This window comes from Notechis scutatus, chromosome 1 (assembly GCF_049901735.1).
Source record: "Notechis scutatus isolate UNSWTSFEM ecotype Mainland chromosome 1, rNotScu1.2, whole genome shotgun sequence".
Classification (NCBI taxonomy): domain Eukaryota; kingdom Metazoa; phylum Chordata; class Lepidosauria; order Squamata; family Elapidae; genus Notechis; species Notechis scutatus.
The window spans coordinates 243,594,811-243,619,405 of record NC_142009.1 but is presented as its reverse complement, the minus strand read 5'-3'; the positions used below and the strand labels follow the sequence as shown (position 1 = coordinate 243,619,405).

The 24,595-nt window shown below is 35.0% G+C and overlaps 1 protein-coding gene across 11 annotated transcripts in view; it reads right to left on the bottom strand.

Moving 5' to 3' along the window:
* The window catches only part of SOX6 (SRY-box transcription factor 6), a 487,451-nt gene that overhangs the window by 251,836 nt on the left and 211,020 nt on the right, over positions 1-24,595 (bottom strand). For 10 of the 11 annotated variants that reach the window (XM_087950911.1, XM_087950909.1, XM_087950910.1 and 7 more), the window contains one exon: positions 18,060-18,270. In XM_087950911.1, the coding sequence (XP_087807037.1) occupies positions 18,060-18,270 (211 nt within the window). Of the gene's footprint in view, positions 1-18,059; positions 18,271-20,681; positions 20,779-24,595 lie in introns of all 11 variants that reach the window. The other variant, XM_087950914.1, reaches the window with a different exon arrangement.

Genomic DNA, 24,595 nt, shown 5'->3' with positions numbered 1-24,595 from the left:
TTATTTTACAATAATAAAATCAGCATTCAAGACACCTTAAAAGAATGTCCTAGCTACAAGAACCATTAGTATTAGAAGATGAAGTTAACTCAGCATTCCAATCATTACCAAGTTGCAAGGCAATGGGAATTGGTGAAATATCTACAGAAATATAGCAAACAGCTATATTTTGCTATAGAATCCCTGAAAGTTCTAACCAAGCTATGCCAGCAAATCTGAGTAATGATACAGTGCTCAGCATATTGAAAAAGGTCAGTCTAAATACCAATATCAAAGAAAAGAGATTTAACACAGTATGGAAGGCACTGTGTAATGTTTTTAATTTAACACATAGCAAAACAATGCTTAGGACTATTCCATACAAATTTGTACCTTACAAATTAGAAATGGAAGTGCTATATATTCATGCTGTTTTAGAAAAGGCTGACAAATAGACATTATTGCTAAGGCATACTGCATAATTGAGAAATCCAAATAATACCAAAAAGTAGTCAAGATATAGTTCATTGATTATAGGAAGGTCCTCAGTTATGCGAACCATGTTAAGCTGCTGAATGTCCTTAAGAAAGTGGGAATTCCATATCCAATTGTCCTCATGTGAAACCTATAAGTAGGACAAGGTATGCACAGGAACAGGCTGAAACAATGAGTATAGATTGGCAAAGGAGCATGACAAGACAACCTATACTGGTATAATATTTATTAAGGGAAGCTAGATTTGGAAAAGATGAGTATGGTTTAAAATTGGAAGAAGAAACTATATAACTATATAGGATATAAATTGAGGACTCAATTGATAGTCCTCATTCAAAATTACAACAGGCCCAGAATGGGTGCTTTCTGACCTATAAACATTTGTGGCCAGTTTAAACTGTCGTGCCAAACACCTTTGAGGTCACATATCTGCATTTTGAGTGCTTGGCAACTGGCTCACATTTATGACTGGTTTCAGCATCCATGGTCACAACTGTAATCTGCATTTTTTGGAGCTCGGTTTACAGCAAAAAACACACATTTCAAAGAATGGGGTCACACTTATGACCATAATAAATATCATAAGATCGGGTACAGTCACATGGTGCAACTTATGACTTACAATTTATGACTTGTAACAATGTACAACCAGAAATCCAATCCGAGAGGTAGCCACAAGTCAAGGACACCTGTATACTATGCTATGCTGATGCTATGCTGAAGACAATACACTGATTACTAAAAATTAATTGATCTGGAAGCTTTAGTAAAATCAAGGAGCATAGTGACAAAAGCGGACTAAGATTAAATATAAAGATAACCAAGCTAATAGCAACAGATAGAGTAAGCAGCCTTAGAATTGACAATGATGTTGTTGAAAATGTTGATATATTCTGTCTTTTACTATTGACTATCAACAGGAATGGAACCAGTAATCAAGATATATGCTGCAAACTAGGCCTTGGTAGGGTAGCAATGTAAGCCTTGGGAAAAATATTCAGATGCTGTGATGTGACAATATCCACAAATATCAGAACCATCCAAAATGATTTTCCCTGTGACACTCTATGTTTTTCCATATCTTTCTGAGTAATGATTTTAAATTTCTTTTATATAATTATATGCAACATATATGCAAAAATCTAGATTCTTAAGCTTACTGTGAATTTGTTTTATGTTATCGAACCAATTATTTCATTAAAGAAAAATGATTTTAAAGTATTTAATGATTTCATAGTGGAGGGTTTTTTGTTATTGCTATTTTACATTGGCAGTAGTCATTAACAAATTTACTATTTAAAAAAACCAGCAGCATGCTTAATCTGTGGTCTCTTAAAATGCTTAGATAATGCATCAGATAAATTACCTTATCTGTAAAGTTGGGCGGTAGAGGAAGCAAGAAATAAGATTAAGCAAAACAAGCTGCATGTCATCAACTTTTCTCTCTTAATAAAGAATACAAATGTGCATAAGAATTGTGTATTTGGTAAATTATGAAATAACCTCATAACCTAATAAAATGTAATTTTACCCTGCCCTGTAGGGGAGGCAGAGGTAAAAATGATAATATTTTTTAAGACCAACTAAATTGTCACAAAGTAGGGAGAAACTTTTCATGTTTGCTGGAACACTACTTCTGGTTTGAATATCAAGCAAAATACAGAAAGGGACATGGAAAGAAATGTGCTGATGAATATGTGGGTCTGCATTTTAGAAACAGTCTTAAAATGAAAAAGAGATGGTGTTATGGTGGTCTAATTAAATTAGTTTATGCCTGCTGCAGAAAGAGCTCAGATTTCAGTGTCGTATGCTGGGGTGAAGGATCAATGGTTACTTAAAAGGGACATGTATACTTCAATTAGTGCTACAGGCAGGTCCTAATAGTTCGTGGCTTTTTAATATTTTTAAAAGCAAGTAGCCATTTTTTTTCCATCCTAGCATGCCTTACTGTAACCTGAGATAGAACAGTGTGCTACTATAGTTATTTGGATAATCCTCTTTCTAGTAATGGTCAAAACATACTCCTCTCTATTCCAATGGGAGGGGAGAAAGGAATGTACATACTCCAGTTTTAAGCTGTGGTTTAAGAACCCTGCGCAGAGGTAATTTCTTATAGGATAGATTGTAAGAGTTGGGAATACATTGGGTTTTGTTTCTGTGGGGTTCTTGGTGCTGTCTGAGCTTGGTGGTTTTCTTGCAGACATCTTGCACTGATGATGTTACTTACTTTGGTAATGAAATGTCTGCAAGAAAACCACCAAGCCCAGAAAGCAACAAGGACTCCAAAGCTCAACTCTGAGCTACAAATATTAGCTTCTATCAGTGTTTTCCTTTCAACTAAATTCTATCTCCAAGCAAGCAGCACAGCAGGTGCAATAGTACTGAAGAAAGACTTTGAGATTACAAAAGGAAGAGCTGTTGCCAAGGTAATGGTCAGATAAAAGAAACCTGAATCTGGGACTAAATTTGGCTGGCTATCGTAAATTTTTTTTCTGAATTACTTTACACAAAACGTGCCATTTATAAATCTGATAACCTTTCTCCAGCTCTTCATATAGGACATGTTGGCAAGTACAAGGCCTAAGACTGAACCTTGTGGCACTCAGTTGTTTTCTTGCTCCAGGTTTCCCCATGTAAATTTCATCCGTGAAATCCAATCCATCCTTACCTGCCCATTGGAACATGAGATAGAACTTTCTTTAATTTACAAATGAGGGCCCATGATCAAATAAGAGAGGAAAAGGATGGCGAGAATAATTTCTAGAATATTTTCCAACCTTTTACTACAGAATGAATCTGCATTTTCTTCTGGATAACGAAGTAATAGTGTGTGCACGCATTTTCACCCAGTACTAATCAGGGTATGTGTTTACATTTTGTGCATGTAAGGTGGGTGCATATATATTGCTTCAGAGTATGTGTCTTACTTTCTGCTTTCCCATTGTATTGTGTCTAGCTGCATGCACTTTGTTCTAAGTCTCATGAACAGAAGAGAAGGATTCATCAACTTCTTCTCCCATAGAGATATCTTAGAGAATTTTTTTTTGAAATCTTTTTATTTGCAAAATCAGCTGGATCTGGCTGGTTTTCAAACACATTCTTTCTATTTTTTGGGGGGGGGGGTGTTCTTCCACCACATCATACTCTCTTCTGTTTTGATCAAGTTGACTTCCTGATGATAGACACTTAGACAACATCTTGAGCAACTCTACACAACTTTCCAACATTCCACTGGAATGGAAAAAATAAAAAAAAAAATGAAAAAGGATTATTCTGACAAGAACTGTTCATGCTGATGTTTTATACATATTAGCTTCTTTTTAAGGTACTTCAATTGCTCTCTGATCTGCTCTAGAATATTTCAGAGTAGCCTTACAGGCTGCCTGGCCTGTAAGTTGTCTGAGACTTCCTTTTTGGAAGATAGGGACATGTGCCATTCTCCAATCAGCAGCCACTTGACAATTACCTAGGATTTTTCAATGGATAGAGCTGAATAAGGAATGTTCTACAGATTAAGAACTTCTTAGAAAGCCCATACTTGGAAGAGCTTGAATGACAAAATAATATTAGGTAAAGTCCTTCACCACTAATATTTCACACTTTTAAGATCTGCAATTTGTTTTGGGTAACTACAAAGTACACCTTCTCTTTAATTGGTTGATCAGTAAAAGACACCACCTAAGAATTCAATTCCTTCTTTTATTTCTAGCTAGATTCTCTCATTCTGTTGTCAGGTATGTCCCCTTAGAATTTTATGTGGATGTGGATATTTTTAATGCAACCCCTTAGTTTTTTTTTCTCTTGCTTCTGTTTGAACAAAGTATACCTTTTATGCTCTCTATTCCAATCATTACCCCATCAGATTTCAGTTATTAAATCATATTTTTGTAAGTTCTTGATTTCTGATGCCTTCTGTAGGATTTACTTTGAATCATTCTGATCCATGCTTGACATGATTTGGATAAATATAGTCTTCCCATTTTTTATGAGTTTACAATCCCATCCTATGTCACAATATGGGTCATGACTCCAGAAATGTAATTTCTTCCATTGATCATGATTAGGATGGATGTAGCTGATTATTTACTTTATGATCCTTTTTTCCCTCTTTCCTGTCTTTTCCTATCAGAAGAATGGATGAGAACATTGCAAACTTTTGGGTCTTAGGTGATAACAGTTATATCTGCTATCACTGTTATTTGTTCTCACATTATTACAAAGGATGAATTACCCATTAGTAACTTTGATTAATCTTGACAAATATTCATCACTTTCCTGATCTGTGCTATTAGAGACAGCATATATTACTGATCAGTAGGTCCAGCCTCAGGCAATTGTACTTCTAAACTGTATTTCCCCAAATTTGTTTCAGAGGCTCTTAAGATTTGAGTGAATTGAATTGAATGTAGAGAAATACGTACCCAAATTATGTATCTGAACACTGAACTATGGGTCTTCCTAAGTTACATTTCCTGGTCTGAAATTCATAGGACTGAAGCAAATGGAATAGTTTTTATACCTATTTATAAACAAAGTACCATAGAAATCACAAAAAGAAAGCATATATATGTAATAAAAATACTGCTGTATTCTGAAGACAAAAACAAATACCTTTTTTTCTCAGAGACAACATGCTAAAAATTATATCAACAACTTAACTGAGTAGTTGGGAAGAGGATAGAATGGAAATGTAGAAATTCTTGAACAATTATTGGTAAAATATAGAAAAATGAATGACAAAATAATATTTAAAAAGAAACACCTTGAAATAAAGTAAATAATTTTTACCAATTATTCTTTAAATATTATACTTTAGCAAACTCTTGTTCTTAACAGACATCAAAATCTAGAGTGGGTACTACTATACATTTATATAATAATAATAAAATAATCCTGTGATGATGCCTTTAACACCATCAAACAATATTATTTGCCTATTGTAGGTCCTTAGGAAATGCTCAATAGGTGAATAAAGATGCCAAATGCAGTCTAAACATCTGGCTGACTATGCAACCAACCATAATAATAACTGTAAAATCAACATATTTTTTTGCATATTAAAAAAATGAATAAATTACCCTATCAATGTTTCCATTTATTTCTTTACAAGAAAAGGTAAAAATAAGATTGGAACTGGCTTTTCTATAATTAGTGGGTTGGAGTTAATTAATCTCGGAATGAGAGCTAATCTAAATTGTTTTATTCTCTTGACTCTAGAGAAAGATTTCACCATGGCTTCCTGGCTTCCATGCCAGCACCTCTTTTAGAATTGTCAACTGGCAATCATGCATTGAAACAGAGCTAAGAGGAGCTTACATTTCTGTTTCTTCTCTTTCTTTCATTTTACTTTGCATTTGATTTTATTCTTGTAATAAAAGTTCTCACTAAAAATTATACATGCACAAAAAGAAAAATAAATAGAGCTATGAGGAGCTGCTGTTTATTTTCCCATTTTTCTCCTTTCTTTTCCTGTCTTTAACGGTCCTTAACAGTCAAAGAGCTCTGATCTCACAAGTAGGTTTTTTTTAAAAAAAATAAATGCCACTTTATTTTACTTGGCAGAAATGTAAAGGTGTTAACGTTATTATTTTCAAAAGTAATGATAAATATATCCCAAAGCAAGTAGTCTAGTGAAAATAAGGACCACATTAGCATTTAAAGTATGTAAAAACATTGAGGAATTTTATGTCATTTCTTTAAGAATAGCTGATCTAATTAGCTCTATCTCCAAAATGTGTACCTAGCATTTTTATATTATCATAACATTTTGCTTAGACTTGACATTTTTATTCTGACAAGCACTGTCTGGAGAGCTCTCAATAAATAATACATTTACAATTTTCTGTAAATAAGCACTGGACACAAATCGTTATCCTTACTTACAGCTGCCCCTCTCTAATAGTGATTTTACAAGTAAGGTGACTATTCAGTCTAATGCAGTTCTCCCAGTGCTCCAAATACATTTTCATTCATTACCACAGTCACTAGCTCTTAAAACGCTTTTAGATGCCATGGCAGAACAGCAGGAACAGCAGAACAAATATGACTAACTAAAACCAAAGTTCATCTCCAAAGAAACAAGAGGTTGTTCACCAAAATAAATTGAAGCCTGACATATAAGGTCAATTTATATGCAGTTAATCCACACACAGACTAGTTTCTTAAAGAATTTTTCATTTCTAAAAGCTGGAAGTCATTAGAAAGACAAGATTACTTGTTAATTCTAAATTCAACTACCAAATATATTTTACTCTGCTGTGGAAATGGATTGTCACATCATAACATTGTTATCTATGCTGTCAAAATTTATTGCAGCGAAATATTCATTTTCTCTTTTGCTAACCACATTGAGTTGAAGATGTTTCACATGTTTTATAAATTCACCATTTTCTTTCTCTTCAAATTTCCCTCATACCTATGAGTTATATTAGTGATTGATTAGAAACTATTTGAAAAATAGTTGAAGAGTATCAAAGATATTTGACTGAACCCTGGCAAGACCAAATGGCTTTGGGTGCAAGAGGTTTTAAGATTTGGGACTTTGTCATCTTTAATTCTGGATGGGATTGCAATACTCCAGATGGATCTGACCTTCAACTTGGAGGCTCTCCTGCTCTTATGCCTCCTGCTCAAAGTGCTGGTTGCAGTTATGGCTAGGAGAGCCTTTGCACAACTTTGGGTTGTGCACCAGTTGCAGTTTTTTCTGGATCAGGAGTCCCTGCAGTCAGTTATTCAGGCCCTATTCAACTAATGATTGGACTATAGCAGGGGTCGCCAAACTTTTGGACCTTAGGGACCACCAAACTCATAATTTTAAATCCTGAGGACCAGAGACCCTGGGAAAATCCCCCAAAAAGTCTGCAGGAAAATTTCCCACCCCGTTTTCCTACCAATTGATTATTCTTTATTTGGAATCACAGGATACGTCTCAGCTCTGTTCTCAGGGGGAGAGAGAGAGAGAGAGAGAGACTTTTGGCTTCATGCAAGGAAAGCAGCAGAAGAGCAGAAGTTTTTCTTTCTCTCCCCCAAACTCCACCAGAAATTAGTCTTTGTGAGACTTGTTGCACCGGCGCAGCCTCTTGGAGCAGGATGCCTTGCAGGGTCCCAAAGAATCATCTTGGGGGAGAAAAAGAAAGACTTTTGCTGCTTTCCTTGTGTGCAGCCAAAAGCAGAAGAAGAAGGAAGTGGAAAGAAGCAGCCCGGTGGCCAAGCAAGGCACGTGGGGTGAGTGGGGCAAGTTCCCCCCTCCACCCTTTCTCCCCTCCCCTCACTACCTTGTGTTGTTCACAATGCAAGCAACACAAGCCTTGTATTCCCATGGGCCATGTGGGCAGTGCAGCCTTGTGTTCCCACACAGCCTGGATTAGTTAGCTTACTTTATTGCCATTGCACCTCGTACAATGAAATCAGACACACATCCTTCACACTTCACATTAATTGCTTGAGGGGTGCTTTGGGGATGACATTTCTCTGCGGACTACCAAAATTTTTTCGCAGACCACCAGTGGTCCCCAGCTCACTGGTTGGCGATCACTGGACTATAGCACTGCACCCTACATGGGCCTACCTTTGAACAGCGTTTGGAATCTACAGCTGGTGCAGAAAGTAGTGACATGGGCAGTTCTTTGGGCCCCAGGAATGGCCCATGTAACATCACTGCTCAGGTATTTAGGTTCTACTGGAAAGTCAGGAGAATGGAATCTGACCTCACACTGGGGCCAAGATGTTTCATGGGGAAGCGGGGTGAAATGGCAGAGAAGGCCGTTCCCCTGAATCCCACCAGCTGAAATAGTCAGAACAAGCCTTTCTTGCCAGCACAGGTGAGGTGGGACAATCCCCCAAGTAATCTGGACCTTTACCATGAAGGGCTTTAAAGGTGATTATCAACATCTTGAATTGCACCCAGAAGCAGACTGGCAGCCAATGCAGCTGTCGGCCACTTAGCTTGGGGATCCAATGGCAGAGTATCACAATAGAGGTGATTGATCGCTTAACAACAAATTCCACCTTCCCCCATCCTGCTTCTGCTCTCACCCCCTAATGGTCTGAATTTTGTATTTATTTATCTTTTTAATGTATACAGTTTTATTTTTTTTATTTTTTTTATGATTATAAGCCACCCTTGAGGTAAGATGGATGGTAAATAAATAAATACTAAGCAAATGAATAAATTGCAATCATAGATGGGGTGCAGTTCAGATATATAAAAAGGAGGGACAGGATTTGGCATTGTAGCTCTTGTGCTACTGACTGTAATGGCTCACTCTCTTTATATAGTCCTCCCTATAGAAATTTTCAATGCTTTCCAAATCATAAACTGAGCAGTTCTCAGCCCAAATAAACATGGATTAATTTCAAATTACATGTTTGGGAAACACTAAGGAATAATAAAAAAGATTATCTTAATCATGTATTATTTATTATTTCATTTATATAATTTACATACCACACTTTCATTGTTTTATAACATCTAGTCAGAAAGAGACACCTAAACAATAATCACAGCCTTTGAATATTCAGCTATTTAAGGAAGATAGAGGAATGGTGCTTTCTTTAATGGAAACTATGTGGGTGGGATGTGGAGGAGATGAACAGGATGTAATAGTACAGCTGGTATTAAACCTAGATATTTTTCCTCAGGAAAGTTCAAGGGCATTTTTAGTGCTTGTCAGTGCTGATCATATATGTCTTTGTCTCATCCAAAAGATAAAAATCTGCTGCAACATTACTGCCCTTTATTGGCTGGTATTATGCTTCAAAGTACCCCCAGAACTGTCTAACAGCAACAAAACAAATAAAAAGAAACAGCTAGTTAGAAAAAGACTATTCAACTTTTTTTCTTGTTCTTCTTGAAGACAAAATGTTATATGATTACTATACCAAACAGACAAGTGGAAATAGTTACATTTTAGAAAAGAATTCCTATTATGTGACTGTGAAATTATACTGAAAGATGGCCTCGAACACAGAAACTGGAGTGGATACCTATTTATAAAACATTTTGTTGAAATATGATATTACAGTGTTCATGAGAATCAAGAATGAAAATGAACATTGAATATGGGCTCTGAGTAGCTGGGTCTTGGGAATGAGCAGAAATGAAATGCTAAGTTTCCAGTATACCAGATGATTAACCAGCCTAGCATTCCATATTGCTAGAGTTACACTAAGGCAGGGAAATCTAACCTCCTAGCCACAGATAAGCTGCGCTAAGTATTATTTGTAGAGACTGGATGACATATGATAAATTAATGGTTGTGGCTAAATACGTTGTTAGATTATCATTTGTGTATTTGATTTATACTCTGCCTTCCTAACCAGTAAAATAAGGAAATATTTTTTTAAAAAAGATCAACGTGACACAAGATGTAAATTATCATTTGAAAAATATTAACTGCAAATTAATTTAAACATACAATTGATTTAGTAAATATAGAGAAATTATGTTTACACTCTATTACATAGAAACTCTTCCTAATGACAATAAATTAATAGGGATGTCTTTATCATATGGCAAAATCTCCTCCTGTTTGGAACAATGACTATTTAATTCAACCTTTCCAAATATGTTGCCTTCCAAATCTGAAGGATACCTGATAATAAAGGTTGCTCTAATTCCTTGCAGGCCCCATACTGGTAGTCCTCAACTTACAACAGAAATTGAGCTTGTAATAAGCCATGACTGTTGTAAAGCAGTTGACCATGCCTGATCTTATGACCTTTTTTTTTTTTTTTTGCAATAGTTGTTAAGCAAACCCATTATTTCTTATTGGACAGGTTCGTTTAGGAAACCAGAAGTAAATTCTGTTTTCGGGGGTGTCATAAACCAGTCACGTGACTGTAGGATATTGAAAAAGGCCATAAATGCAAACTGGTTGTCAGGTGCCCAAAATGTGGCTATGTGGCTGGGTGAGGAGAAGCAGATGTTGAAACTTCAAATCTGGGTCATAAAACCCCTTTTCTGTTGTAACTTTGACCAGTTGCTAAGTGTTCATAAGTCAAGAACTACATGTAAAACCTCAAGCTTCATTTTTACAGTATAATGATGGCCGATTTTCATCTCTGAAGATGCCACCATTCAGGATTGTTCTGATCTTTCTGCAAAGACCCTAATAACACTCTAAATTCTATGCAATAGTAGGGAATCTCCAAAAACTTGAAAGTCAAGCAGCATGAAGGTTTAATAAATTATTATTGTTTTAATATACAGATGGTTCATACCTTATATTTCAACAGATTTGCAATATTCTGAATGAAAGATATATTTTGAAGTAAAGATACATTGTACCAATGAAACCTTCAGATGAACACTCAAAGCAGGTCTAAAACAGTATGCATATTATTCTCTCCTCAAAGGTCGTTACATCAGAAATAGAAGCAGTCAGGAGTATTTTATAAATATTTTTTAAAAAAAAACAATGGTCATTGAATTGACAAACATTCAAAGATCTTGCAAAGAACTGACTGAGTTGAAAACTCTCCAATCATAAAAATGGTAGTTGCTTAGACAATGCTGCTAATCAGTGTGTTTTCTGCTACACAGACTCCAGGTGCGGTACCCATTACAGGGGATCTTTTCGGAACCATTTTTTTACAATAAGAAAAGACCAACCTCAAAGAACAGTTTAAAATGAGAAAGTCCTAGGCTGCTATATTGCATATAACTATAGTCACACAAAAGATATTCATCAGCAAACCAAAACTCCAATAGTATTCCAAAGGGACCTTCTAACAGATTTATCATGAGAGCAAATTCTCACATGATCACAAGCAAGCAGCCTGATACTAGATCAATCCACTATCCAAACAAGAAACAGAAGCTTTCATTCTGCTCTAAAGAGAAGGATTTCTGGTGCAGGAGCATGAGATGGGTGGCTATACAAATTTAATAAATTTCTACAGTAATTATTCAAAAAAATTTATAATCTCAAGAACCTGTTAATCCATATCTAGTCCAGCTGGCCAGGAGACAGCAAATATTTGAAAGGATATAAGGGCCTACAATGGATGATCCCAAAAAAAGATACCACAGTGGAAATACAAAAATAGTTAAAACTTTTTTTATTTTTTATTTTGTCAAACATCTCTGGTGCCACACAAGTGGGATACTGGTCATTAATGATAAAATCCCAGTAGGGCAAAAATCAAAATTGGGTCCTTTAGAAGGGAAATCATTTTATTTAGTCATTTTACTTTTATATCATCACACTTCATAAAATTCAAGCAGTAGCACAGGAATATTATCACATTTTCTATTTTGCCACAAAAGAAAAAAAATCCTTAAAGAGAAATATATACGGATATCTTGCTCAGTTTGGGGTAAATGGAAAAGAGATCAGGAAATAATGCTAATATAATAGAGAATGATATTGTTAATATCACACTGAGCTTTATTTATCTCTGTGTAGATGATAATGGATATCAGAACAGAAAGAAACTAAAAAGTCTGTAGTTCAGTCATTTAATACAGAACAATAACCATGGGTAATATATGATTTTACAGGTAGCCTCTTCTATTGAGAGTGATTTATGGTTGGTGTTCTGGTCTCCTAGTTGATTATATTTTTCCATTATTATTATTTTTAATCTGTAAACTGCCCAGAGTTGTTGTGGATTCAGGAGATCTCAAAAAGTGATGAAATAAACAAATGGTTTATGGCTTCGTTATGGAGTTAAACATTACCGTCAATAGTGGAACCAAAGTGAGCTTCGGAAAAGAAGAAATTATTTAAGGATTTGGGCATGGAGGCCAATAACTTTAGATACAGGCTATTAACTATGCCTGACAGTAAAGAACACCTGAAAATTACGTTGTAAGCAATTTTGGATCCCCTTTCTAATTTGAAATAGAGTCTATGACAGAAAGTGGAACAAGCTTTTTGCCTGTCTTGCCAACAAGTTGGGTCAGCTTTCACTGTCAGCACTTGGGCTAACAACTGTGTCACAATATCTTCACTGCAGCATGCCACTTTCTTGTAACCTGGGAGCAATGCACTTTGGCTGATTTTCATTTATTGATTTATATTACCCATATTTATATCTGTTGAATTCATGGTCAATTCAACAGATATAAATATGAGTAAATAAATCAATAAATACAATAGATAGATAGATAGATAGATAGATAGATAGATAGATAGATAGATAGATAGATAGATAGATAGATGATAGATAGTTTTGCTCAACAGTGTGGCACATGAACACTTTTTCCTCACAGAAGATGGATCATACATTTATTAAAAGTAATTGTAACTGGAAGGCTACATTGATTGTAGCAGTGGATGACTTGCTGATCATCAGCCTTAAATAAACAAACTACTGGCTTTAATTACATATCATTTCAGGAATCTGGAAGATACTCTACTATGTATATATATGAAAAACTTTATTCTAGAATATACTGTAATTCTGAAATTGAAAAATACAAATAATTTGCTGAATACTTTGTTAACTATATCCTGCCAATATTTTTAATTTTCCCATTGCACAAACTGAAATATGCAATTAATGCTGATTTTTGAAGGAGTTTAGACCTGCCCAGGGGATTGGGAAAGAATGAGTGAATTTTTAGAGAATAATTTTTAGGAAAAAAAATATTCAGACCTGAGGAAAAAGTAAGCTTAAGAAAGTAACTCAGAATAACCTAGCTTGATTCTATTTAGTATAAGAAAGAGGGATGGAGATAAATTTTATCAGGCTTTTACAATTTGTTATTTCACCCTATTCTTGCAATGCCTGTTGTGCATGTTTCTTGACCTGGTCTATCTTGAGGCACTGACAAAATTTGAGTGGCTGCCCACACTTAATTAATTCTCAAGTCATGTATGTCCATTAAGTTTGTCTGGCTATCTCCATGTCCATTTTATTTATTTATTTATTTATTTATTTATTTGATTTGCCAATTGTTTACAAGATAATAAGTATAAATGTATACATAGTTGTGAATACATGAAATGGGTACATATAAGAAAAATAAAAGAATAAGAGAAACAATAGGACAGGGACGGTAGGCACGTTGGTGCGCTTATGCACGCCCCCTACAGACCTCTTAGGAAAGGGGTGAGGTCAATAGTAGACAGTCTAAGGTTAAAGTTTTTGGGGTTTGGGGAAGAAACCACAGAGTCGGGTAGAGTATTCCAGACATTGACCACTCTATTGCTGAAGTCGTATTTCCTGCAATCAAGTTTGGTGCGGTTTACTTTGAGTTTGTATCTATTGTGTGCTCTTGTGTTGTTATGGTTGAAGCTGAAGTATTCATTGACAGGTAGGACATTGCAATGTATGATTTTATATACCATGCTTAAGTCAGACCGAAGACGGCGTAATTCAAGGTTTTCAAGTTCTAGAATTTCAAGTCTGGTGGCATAAGGTATTCTACAACGAGTAGAGGAGTGGAGAACTCTTCTTGTGAAATATTTCTGGACTTTCTCAATTGTGCTAATATCAGATACGTAGTGTGGGTTCCAGACTGATGAACTGTATTCGAGTATTGGTCTAGCAAATGTTTTGTATGCTCTGGTTAGTAGTGTGATATTACCAGAGAAAAAGCTACGTAGGATTAGGTTAACAACTCTTAATGCCTTTTTGGCTATGTAGTTGCAGTGGGCTCTAGCACTTAGATCATTACAGGTGAGTATTCCAAGGTCCTTTACAGAGCTTGAGTCATCAACAAGATCTTGACTATTCAGCTTGTATTTTATTTTCTGATTTTTTTTGCCAATATGTAAGACAGAGCATTTATTTGTTGAGATTTGAAGTTGCCATTTGTTTGACCACTCTGATACATAGTCAAGATCTTTTTGTAGGGTAGCAGTATTGTCTGTGGTATTGAACAGCTTTACATCATCAGCGAAGAGAACGCAATTGCTCTTAATATGATCACAGAGGTCGCTTATGTAGAGTATGAAGAGAGTTGGTCCTAGAACACTGCCTTGGGGAACACCACTATCGACAGGTACTGGATTTGATAGTACGCTCCCGATTTTGACCATTTGTTGTCTGTTTGACAGGAATGCTTCTATCCAGTTATTCAGTTGTCCAGAGATACCATAGGATTTTATTTTTAGGAGTAGTTTGTCGTGTACCACTGAATCAAAGGCTTTACAGAAGTCTATGTAGATTGCATCTATTGCTTTGCCCTGGTCGAGTTGTGTCGTCCATATGTTTTTTCAGTGTAAGAGTTGCAGATTACAGGATAGTTTTTTCTGAAACCAAATTGTTTATTGGAGAGTAGGTTATTTGTCTCTAAGTGAAGGATGATGGATTGGTTAATAATTGATTCCATGACTTTACAGGTGACGCAGCATAAGGAGATTGGCCTGTAATTTTCAACTAGGCTTGGGTCTCCTTTTTGAAGATGGGGATGACTGTGGCTTGTGACCATAGGTTAGGCAAGGAGCTGGTTCTGAAAGATTTTTCAAAGATTATGCTTAGAGGTTTGGCTATGGCAGTGGATAGCTTTCTTAAGAAGTAGGCACATATTCCATCCGGTCCAATAGATAGAGATGGTTTTAGGTTGCGTAGTGCTTTTTCAACATTGTCTTCTGTGAAATCGATATGTATTAGATCATTGTTGTTATCTGTGGTACGGCTAGGAAATACTGGGCATGATCCATTGCTGTTTACAAATACTGAGCCGAAGAATGTGTTAAAGATGTTGGCTTTAATGGTCAAAATAAACTCAAAATAACCTAGCTTGATTCTATTTAGTATAAGAAAGAGGGATGGAGATAAATTTTATCAGGCTTTTACAATTTGTTATTTCACCCTATTCTTGCAATGCCTGTTGTGCATGTTTCTTGACCTGGTCTATCTTGAGGCACTGACAAAATTTGAGTGGCTGCCCACACTTAATTAATTCTCAAGTCATGTATGTCCATTAAGTTTGTCTGGCTATCTCCATGTCCATTTTATGATATTGCTAATTTAATATCATAATCAAAATTAGTTCATTGTAATCAGATATGTTCTACTAGCTGTCGTATCAATCATTGAGGCCTGAATTTATACATATAATATGGGAAATGCAGAACTTAAGGACATGGTCGTATCAGCTTTAAAGAAATGTGAATTCTTGCTGAAACTAACAGTTTCAACTATTTCGAGCTGAACTTGAAACTAGTTGCTGAACAATTAACTTTTAGGCACATATAAATCAACTGAAAGCAAGGGCTGCATACGAAATGGCAAGTTTGTATATATATGTATATATATACCCCATTCTGTGCAAGACATTGGATAGTTATTTATAAACTCAACTAATGAAAGATGTTTATTCTAGTTTAATTACACTTTAAATTTCTCAGTTATTTTGGGTATATTAAAGTTGTGTTATCTTACATTAATCAGTATCTAAATATGCCCACGAAATTAAAATATTTTTCCTGTTCAGTGAAAAAAGACTAACAATATCTGAATATCTGAAGCATAATATCTGAGAATCCTGCCATTACTTACTGTACTTTGGTCTAAATTCAGGGTCTTTTTCCAAAATAGGTATTTGAATTTTCTCTTTTAAAGAATCCACTCAAGAATATGAAAATGAAAGAAGTAAACACTAAATACTTTCAGAATTATATGTATAAATATGTAAACATGTTTTGTATTATTGATTACTGAATCAGTTTTCATTAGAATACAATTGATGCAGCATGTTAAAATGGGAACATTTCCTCATCAATGACTTTTTGAAATGTCTCAAAGAAACTAAGTGTCAGTGCTGTAAATGGGACTTATTGTGGGTCCATACAGCATTGTAGGCTAAATTATTTGAAGTCCAAGTAAGTTAATAAAGGAAAATAGCTGATTCATATATGAGAAATCACATGGAAGTTATTAATACATATTAAGGGGGGGAAGAGGTAGATGAAATATTGTTTAAATTTGAAACATGAATCTTGCAAATCCATGCATTAACTGCAAAAATGAAATAAATCTTAGCAATGTGATGCTTAATTTGAAATTTAAAAGTTTCTTCTCCCCTCAGGATGCTCCTCTAAAGCATTGCATGCCTAAACAACTAGACACAAAGATAGTTTTTTCCGTCATGCCATCACTTTGCTAAACATATAATTTCCACAGCACTGTTTTATGCCTAAAGATATCTAACCACATAGCAGGCCTGTATTACTATTAATCCCTCTCATCTTTCCTATTACCTTCTCCTGTTGGTATCTTATGACTATCACTTTGTTCACTGTGTCATATAATTTATTTGTATCTTATGATTTATGATTTATCGCATTGTTGCTTGTAGGTATACTGAGAAATTAGGAACCAGAGACAAATTCCTTGTATGTCCAATCACACCTGGCCAATAAAGAATACTCTGTTTTATTCTGTTCTTTAAAAAAGCTGAGTCCAAATATAAAAATAAAGTTAAAACATTTATCATCTAGCCATCAAAATGAAGGCAGCAACTTAGCTGGGGAAAAAAGCTTAAACATGAACTTCAAAATTAAATTTAAAGACAGATGGCTGTGTAAAATCTGAGAAATTATCACTGTTGTGAAGTTTAAGACACCTATACAGAACATATTTAACTATGTGTTTGTCATATAAACTAAGCCAAAAAAGAGATGTAGAATCTGTCTTAGATCTATTCCCGTGTATAGTTCAGTCTACCCTTACTTATAAAGTTGCTGCTTCATTTTTTTTCAACTGCAAAATTTAAACATACTGAATCACTTCAAATCTTGCCATTAAAATCAATGGGCCTGAGCTTGTGATTGGAACAGGATCCAAAGACATCAGAAAAGTCTCTCCCTAATGGTTTCTATTTGTGCAGGATCCCACTCCATCGTAATCATCTTTGATGGCTGTGGTTTACCTGATCTGTAATCCAACAATTCTGAAATATGACAAGGCTGAAGTTCTACCTGGGGTCATTTGTAGCAATGTTTTTAAGATACTATAAACGTATGTCCCAAGGGGAATATGTTAGCCACAAGTGTTTTTTTTCTTCATCATCATCCAGAGTTTCACAACTGAACTACTACCCCAAAAGCAACAACATAGAAACTGCAATATAGATTATTAATAGAATCTACTTACTCAAGTACAAAATCATATTCTGGTGATAGTTTATCCATAGCTGTCAAAAGCTTCACAACCCTCACTTCATTTAAGGGCATTTTGAATTTTTGGAAGCTTATCATTACGCTCATGGCAACATTTTATAAACAGTTCTCATTGGTATATGAGAAACCTGCCCCGCAAACTGGATAAACTCCGATATAGAATATCTGTTCTTCGCTTGGCCCAGATCTCTTCAAATATTAAGCACAGATTATAGAATGAAACAAATATACTAAGTGAAGTCCTGCACTATTAAATAAGATTATATCTGACAATCAACATGCCATTTAGACTCTTGTGCACAAATCTCAATCAGAAATTGTCTAATGAATTTCTCAGTAAAAATATATGTACAGAGAAAGAGAGGGGGGAGGGCTTTGTGGGTGTGTAATCTTTCACAGGTCCAGTGAGTATGGATATATTCAGACAAACATAATACACACAAACACACAAAGAGAGGTACATGCATATTTATACACATACACATACACACATACATACATACATACCCTCCTGTTCAGTTCTCGTCATCTCCTCTAGTTTCTTCTGTTTCAAGGTGTCCACCACATCGGCAAGACTTCCTTTGCGGCGTTCTGGAGTTCCAAAATTAACACTGGTCATTAGCTCATTGCGATCACGACCACTTTCTTCGGGCTTATGTGGTGAGGTAGAAGTATTTCGGAAGGAATATAAGGAACATAACTTATTGTTTTCTGACTCCTGTAAAGAAACAAGACAATGATATAATATTTAAAACATTATAACAATTTAATACATTATAACTGTTATAACTCAAAAGCAACTGAATAATTTGAGATATTATACTGAAATAAACTAAATTTTTAGTTTTAGTTTGGTTGTTGATAAAAAGAACTTTAATTCTGCAGTATGCATTTGACTAGCCTCTGAAGAAGAAAAAAACATGTATTTTTCATCTGAGTCTTAGCCCATAAAAGGAAGAGTTCAAAGGCTCCAAAAGCTATTTATTATCATTCAAGGGAACTAGGAAGTCCTTAAACTAGAGAAACTTTTTGACTCAGAATACAGTTGTTATGTATCTTGAAATAATGATTACCTGAGCTTAAAACTTAGAATTCCAACATGTTCTCTCTAGCAATTCTTCCACAGCCTGATTAATTGGTGAAACACCTCCTCCCCCAAATATACAGAGACTCCATTTTCAATATAATTTGTAAACACATGGTCTGAGGTATGGGATGAAGAACACGCTAGTAATGATTCTATTCAATCCTCAAAATCTTCAAAATTTCTCAAGCTTTGCCTGTGAGCTAGCTCAGCTATGGTTTTCTTTTCTAGAGCTTTTAAAAATCAGTATTTGGAAGCTTTTGTTGAATTCCAACTGTGGCCATCTAGCACTGAATGTGGCACAGGTATATGAATTGCTACCAATGAAAATTCAGGTCTATGGTGTAGTTCAGTAAGCATATTAAATCATATGTTCTAGAACTCAAAGAGTTAGATAATTTTATATTATATATGTATAATACAATAATATAATATAATAATATAATGTAATGTAATATAATATGCATAACAATATAAATGTTCCTTCTATTTCGAAGAATAGTTTGGGGATAAATTAGGGGGGGAAATTGGACAGAATTTAAAACCTAAGTTTCTTCTGAAACTTGACTATTCAAATAGGACTTCAAACATTGTGAACAAATGAAATAATGGCAAACAGGTTATAAAAATAAGCTTCGTTTTTATTTTTCAGTAATAGGGGTTCATCACTGTTGATAGTAAGAAGCACTTTCTTTATAGTTTGAGGTAGGACAGGCACCATTGTTCTCATATCCTTAAGACACCGACAGTGGTAAAAACTCTAATGACAAATTTCATAAACCTAAAAATAATGTTTTATGTTTATTTTTCAAAACATGTCATAGTTTCTTAGACATTAAAAAAAAAAAGAACTAATAGAGAATATGCAATCAGTACTCAATTTTTCTTAAAACTTATAAGGACCTTGAAAGATAAATATGCACCTGAAATTTGGAGTTAGTTAGTTATTTCTACTTCAGCGTAGCTAATCATAGTACTCCCCAGCTCTCAAAATATTTAAAATTTAAACCTGATTCAGTGTTATCCCGATGTTATCTCCCAGCTAAAATGATAAATGAATTTTTCCAGCTACCAGTTTCATTGTATTATGGCAATGCAAGAAATAATTATACCACTTAGGTTTAAGAATTTTATTTTAATCTATATGTCATAGGGATTTTCAAACTTTACAGCACAAGAATTTCCCACCGAGGGCTTGCACAGGTAAAAACAGAAACAAAGCTTGGAGGTAGTTTTGATGTTGCATATCTTGCCCAGATAAAGCAAGACATCTGTCAAAACTCACTCTCACTTTGTCTGTAAAAGACAGGACCTTTTTAACAGCACTCACCCTTTGTTTGGAAGGCAGATCTGATTTAAAACAAATGTTGTAACTTTCCCCTAAATGCTAGTGTCACTCTCTTGATTTTTGACCCCTAATCTGAGAACAGTCTACAGTGAATCTTGTAGGTTCTTGAAGGTTCAATCAGTGAAGGTTACAAATGGTGATCACCTGAATCCAGGACAGCGGAACTGTTATAAATTCACACCAGTTGCCAAGCACCCAAACTTTGATCGTATGGCCTTAGGGATGTTGCAACAATCGAAAGTATGAAAAACAATCATAAGTCACTTTTTTCATTGCTGTTGTAACTTCGAATGATCACTAAACAAATGATTGTAAATCAAGAATTGGACTATGATGTGACTACAGCTTCTTATTCATCCACAGGATCAAAATAATCCTTGGCTTCTGCTTACTACTATTTTTAAAAGATGTGAAAAAGAATTAAAGCATCAAAATGCACATGAAGGAGTAGATTTAAAATAAATGACCTTTTTTTCCCCTAATCTCTACTGCAGGTATTCCTACAATAGTAGGATTCCAATCATCACGTTTCCCTCACAAGGCAAGGGTTACCAGTTCAAAACCAAGTAGAAACAACTTTTTTTTAGTCTTAATTTTCTTTTTCATTGAGCATTTTCACTTGGGGAAAAAAAAAACTTGTCCACCAGTGGACCATTAAAATGCTGGCCCTTATTTATTTATTTACTTACTTACTTACTTGTCCAGCCCTAGGTAAATCCATTTGGTTCAGGAGCTGGGGTGAAAACCTCCTACCTCAAGTGACAGCAAGAATGGTGAAACGGTCCACTGGCAAACTGGTTAAAAAAAAAGCAGTAAAGTGGGTAGCTCAGTGAAAGAAAAATGATGACTTAAAAAAAATGTTTCTACCCCATTTCAAACTCTAAAAACATGATAAGCAGTAAGTTGTAGTAGTTGCAGTGGAAATTGAAGATTCAACCTAAGAAAGTAACTTGATTAAAAATAGATGTGCCTGAATGATAAAATGTACCCATCATGTTGACCAGTGTTTCAAAACCTTGAGAACTTTAAGATTTGCGGACTGCAAACCCCGAAGTCAACATGCAAGCTGGGAAATTCTTGAAATCAGCACATCTTAAAGTTGTCAAGATTGAAAAGTATCAATTAAGGCTATTTGCTATTGAGGGCATGACCTGTGTTTGTAGAACTTTACAGTGCTAACTAAATGTCTTGAAATATGCTTCCAAGTATAATCTTTATATTTTGTGAATGCTAAGATTCTAATGTGTTTTTAGTTAGTATTTTTTTTTTCTTAATTTTTAACATTTTCTTAATTTTGTCATGTTTGGCTATAAAAAAATCAACTGAATAATTCTCCAAATTGGCCTGGACTCTAACCCAATATGTTCAATCTCCAACCATCCTAGACATGGTATATTCATTATGTGGTGTACACCAGAAAAATTGATGCTAGATTTATTCCATTTCATATACATACACTGTTGTAAGAAATTATGTGTGACTATAGATTTCCTTTATATGTTCATTATTGGGTTTTCCTGCCTATGTCCTTAACCATACAGCATAAGTATATTACAGCAGACTATTGTATTTTATAATAACATGGCCTTCACGTGGAAGGCAGCTTGAAAGAATGAATTATTTCTGCTGTAGGGCATTAAGAATGAATAGAAAGAAAAATCTTTATAATATAGTGCCGTGATGGTGAACCTATGCAGGTGGCACGCAGAGCCATTTGTGTGGACACGCGAGCCCCAGGCAAACTTACCTCACTGTGCATGTGCTGAAAAACACCTTTGGAGGCTGAAAAACAGGCCCGTTTCATCACTTCCTGTATTTTTTTCGGCCTCCAAAGGCTGCAGAAGCTTCCCTCGAGCCTCTGGGAGGCTGAAAAAGGCCCAAAAAATCAGCTGGGAAGCATGCACATGCGCAGTGCAGGTAAGGGGGGGATCACGTGTGCATGTGCAGGGGATGAGGAGGCACGCATTGCCTTCTGGGTGCTGGCACGCAAGCGTGAGCACAATTTGTGGCATAGGAGTCCAAAAAGGTTAGCCACCACTGATACAATGATTAGAAAGGTGTTTTTTTTTCAATTTTGATATTATTCTTTAGGAAAAATTAATTGAACTGAAGTTTATTGGCCATCAAATGTTCTTGAAAGTCCTTTGGCATTTTTGGCAAAGAAAAAAAAAATATGTAAGGAAATGATTCCTCCCCGCTCATCACAAGTATAAACAATTTTTGTAACGTATCACCTTTCTCAAATTACAACAAATGATATCTTCTCCCCATCTTTCATCTCTCATCTACAAACAAATATTTAAAGTCTTCTTGTTCAGTCCTGATCAGCAAAAGTCAATTTAGGTTTACCAGAGTTCACAATATATATATTTTAATATTAATCAACTAAACCAATTTTATATTCCTTCCCTTTATTCTTAATCTCTTTGATCCCCTCAAAAAATGTCCTACAACTTGATTTATTTTCCTTTTTCTTTATCCCTTCTTACAAAATTCTTCAAAACTTTAACAAGTTTCTTTTGTAAATCTAATATAAAATAGTTTGGGTTGTTATTTATATATTCATTTTAACTATTAAAACAACCATATCAAGTGTGAAAAACCAGGTTCACGCTGAAGGTCATATTAAACCGATTTATATTGCCTACACACAGGAATCTTCTCAGTTAACAATTAGCACCTACTTGGAGTTAGATAAAGGTTAACAGAATCCAAGGAGGGTTGGACTTAGAACTGCTTTTGGCTATGTAGGATGATCCGTCTTTTAACTCTACCCCCAAATTCTGCCACTCCTCCTACAACCAGTTTCCTTTGTATGGTCAGTGTAGGATCTTTTTCCATATTAGTGTAGGATAATGATGACTGGAGAATTTGAACCTTGTCATTAAAAATCTTACATGGAAGAACTATAAAAATGGGGTATTTTTTATCCTTGATGCCTGGGGAGGCCATTGACACTTTTCAAATACCTGAAAAGAAGGTACTTGAAAAGGCCAAGTCCTGTTCTACCATTATCCAGAACACAGCACACATAACAACAACAATAAGAAAACAACAACAACAATCAATTCTGGATAATATTAGACAAATCTGCTTATTAATTACAGCAGTTCAGCAGTGGAACCAAACATCTTCAGTGTACATCTGAGCTGATCCTGAATATGAAAGTTATATTTATTTCTTTGCATTTCTAACTCTAGCATTTATATGGAATCAGTACGTAAAGACATTCTATGATTTTTGCAATTTTTCTGAATTATTTTATAAATTAAAGTACTGTAATGACTTGAAGACTCCTGACTGTATGTGTTTTAACCCTAAAGATCCTAATTAAAGTTTGCCAATATACACTATTAGCTATTTTCTCGCTTTGCACAATAGATTGAACTGTAAGTTAATTGAATGGAGTGAATTTGCACATATGATAAACCACACTACAACAAGAGTTTTGAAAAGTTAAAATTAACCAAGTTTTGTAATGCTATGCAAATGCAGGTGCTAGATCTTTAACTAACCTGGTTAAATGTGTCATGCAAATCCAGTCTTTTAGAGTTACATTAAAAGAAGTTGATTTACCAGGATCTTTATAGAAATAGCAACAGAAGTATATACCGCTGCATGGTGCTTTATAGCCCTCTCTAAGAGGTTTATGCCACATCTTCATGTTTCATCAGGAAGTCTCTTGCAGGAAGTCTAACCAAAAACCCTTTATAACTTTTTGGGAATTCAGCTTTGGTATGAAGGCTATCAAATATTTATTTCTGTTTCTAAATTCCTCCTTGATGTATGTTTCAGGTCAATTTGATTTTTTTAAATAATGTATTGCTCATCCTTTCCTTTCTTCATATACATTTTTAAAATTATTCTTCCTCCCCCCTCCCCATTTTTGTCATGCACACAGACACACACCTGCACATGCTCACACTCACACACCTACATAGAAACATAGAGACAGAGAGCACATGCTATCATAGTTTTAAATCCTGTGAAGTGAAAGCAATATTCTACACATATATTAGAACTTTCCCTCCTCCTCGTTGGCTTGCATTCTGGAGGATTCCTTTCTCCCAAGCCAACATTCATGCTTGGATAATCATAAAGATAGCTGCAAGAAATTGATTAAAGCCAGTCCCTTATGCATCAATAGCCTTTTGGAACAGATCCTCTGTTCTATTTACATATTTTAAATATCTTAAACAATTAAAAAATACAGCTTTATTAAGTGGAGAATGGTTTTGTTTCTGAAAGCAATATGCTTTGTTCCAGTGTTTTGATAACGAGCATAAAGACACTGTTGCTGTGCACTTACTGCTTGTCTCACTTCATCTAATGTGGCTTCTGTGCATGCACAGAAACTCCTTTTGACTTCAGTGAACTGCTCCACCAGTTAGAGATGGAAAACATGCTCCCTTCAAGAAACAGCTCAAAACGTGCCTTGAGTTGCCTTGTTCACATCAATTCTGGTTGATTCCTGTGTGTGAATGACTAAAAGTTTTGCTATACGAACTACATGTATGTACCATAAATATCTGCTAAAATAGAGCTTTCATGCCTATAACTGTAGTATTTGGTCTTCTATGGAACAACATTCATTCGCAGTTCCAGATAACT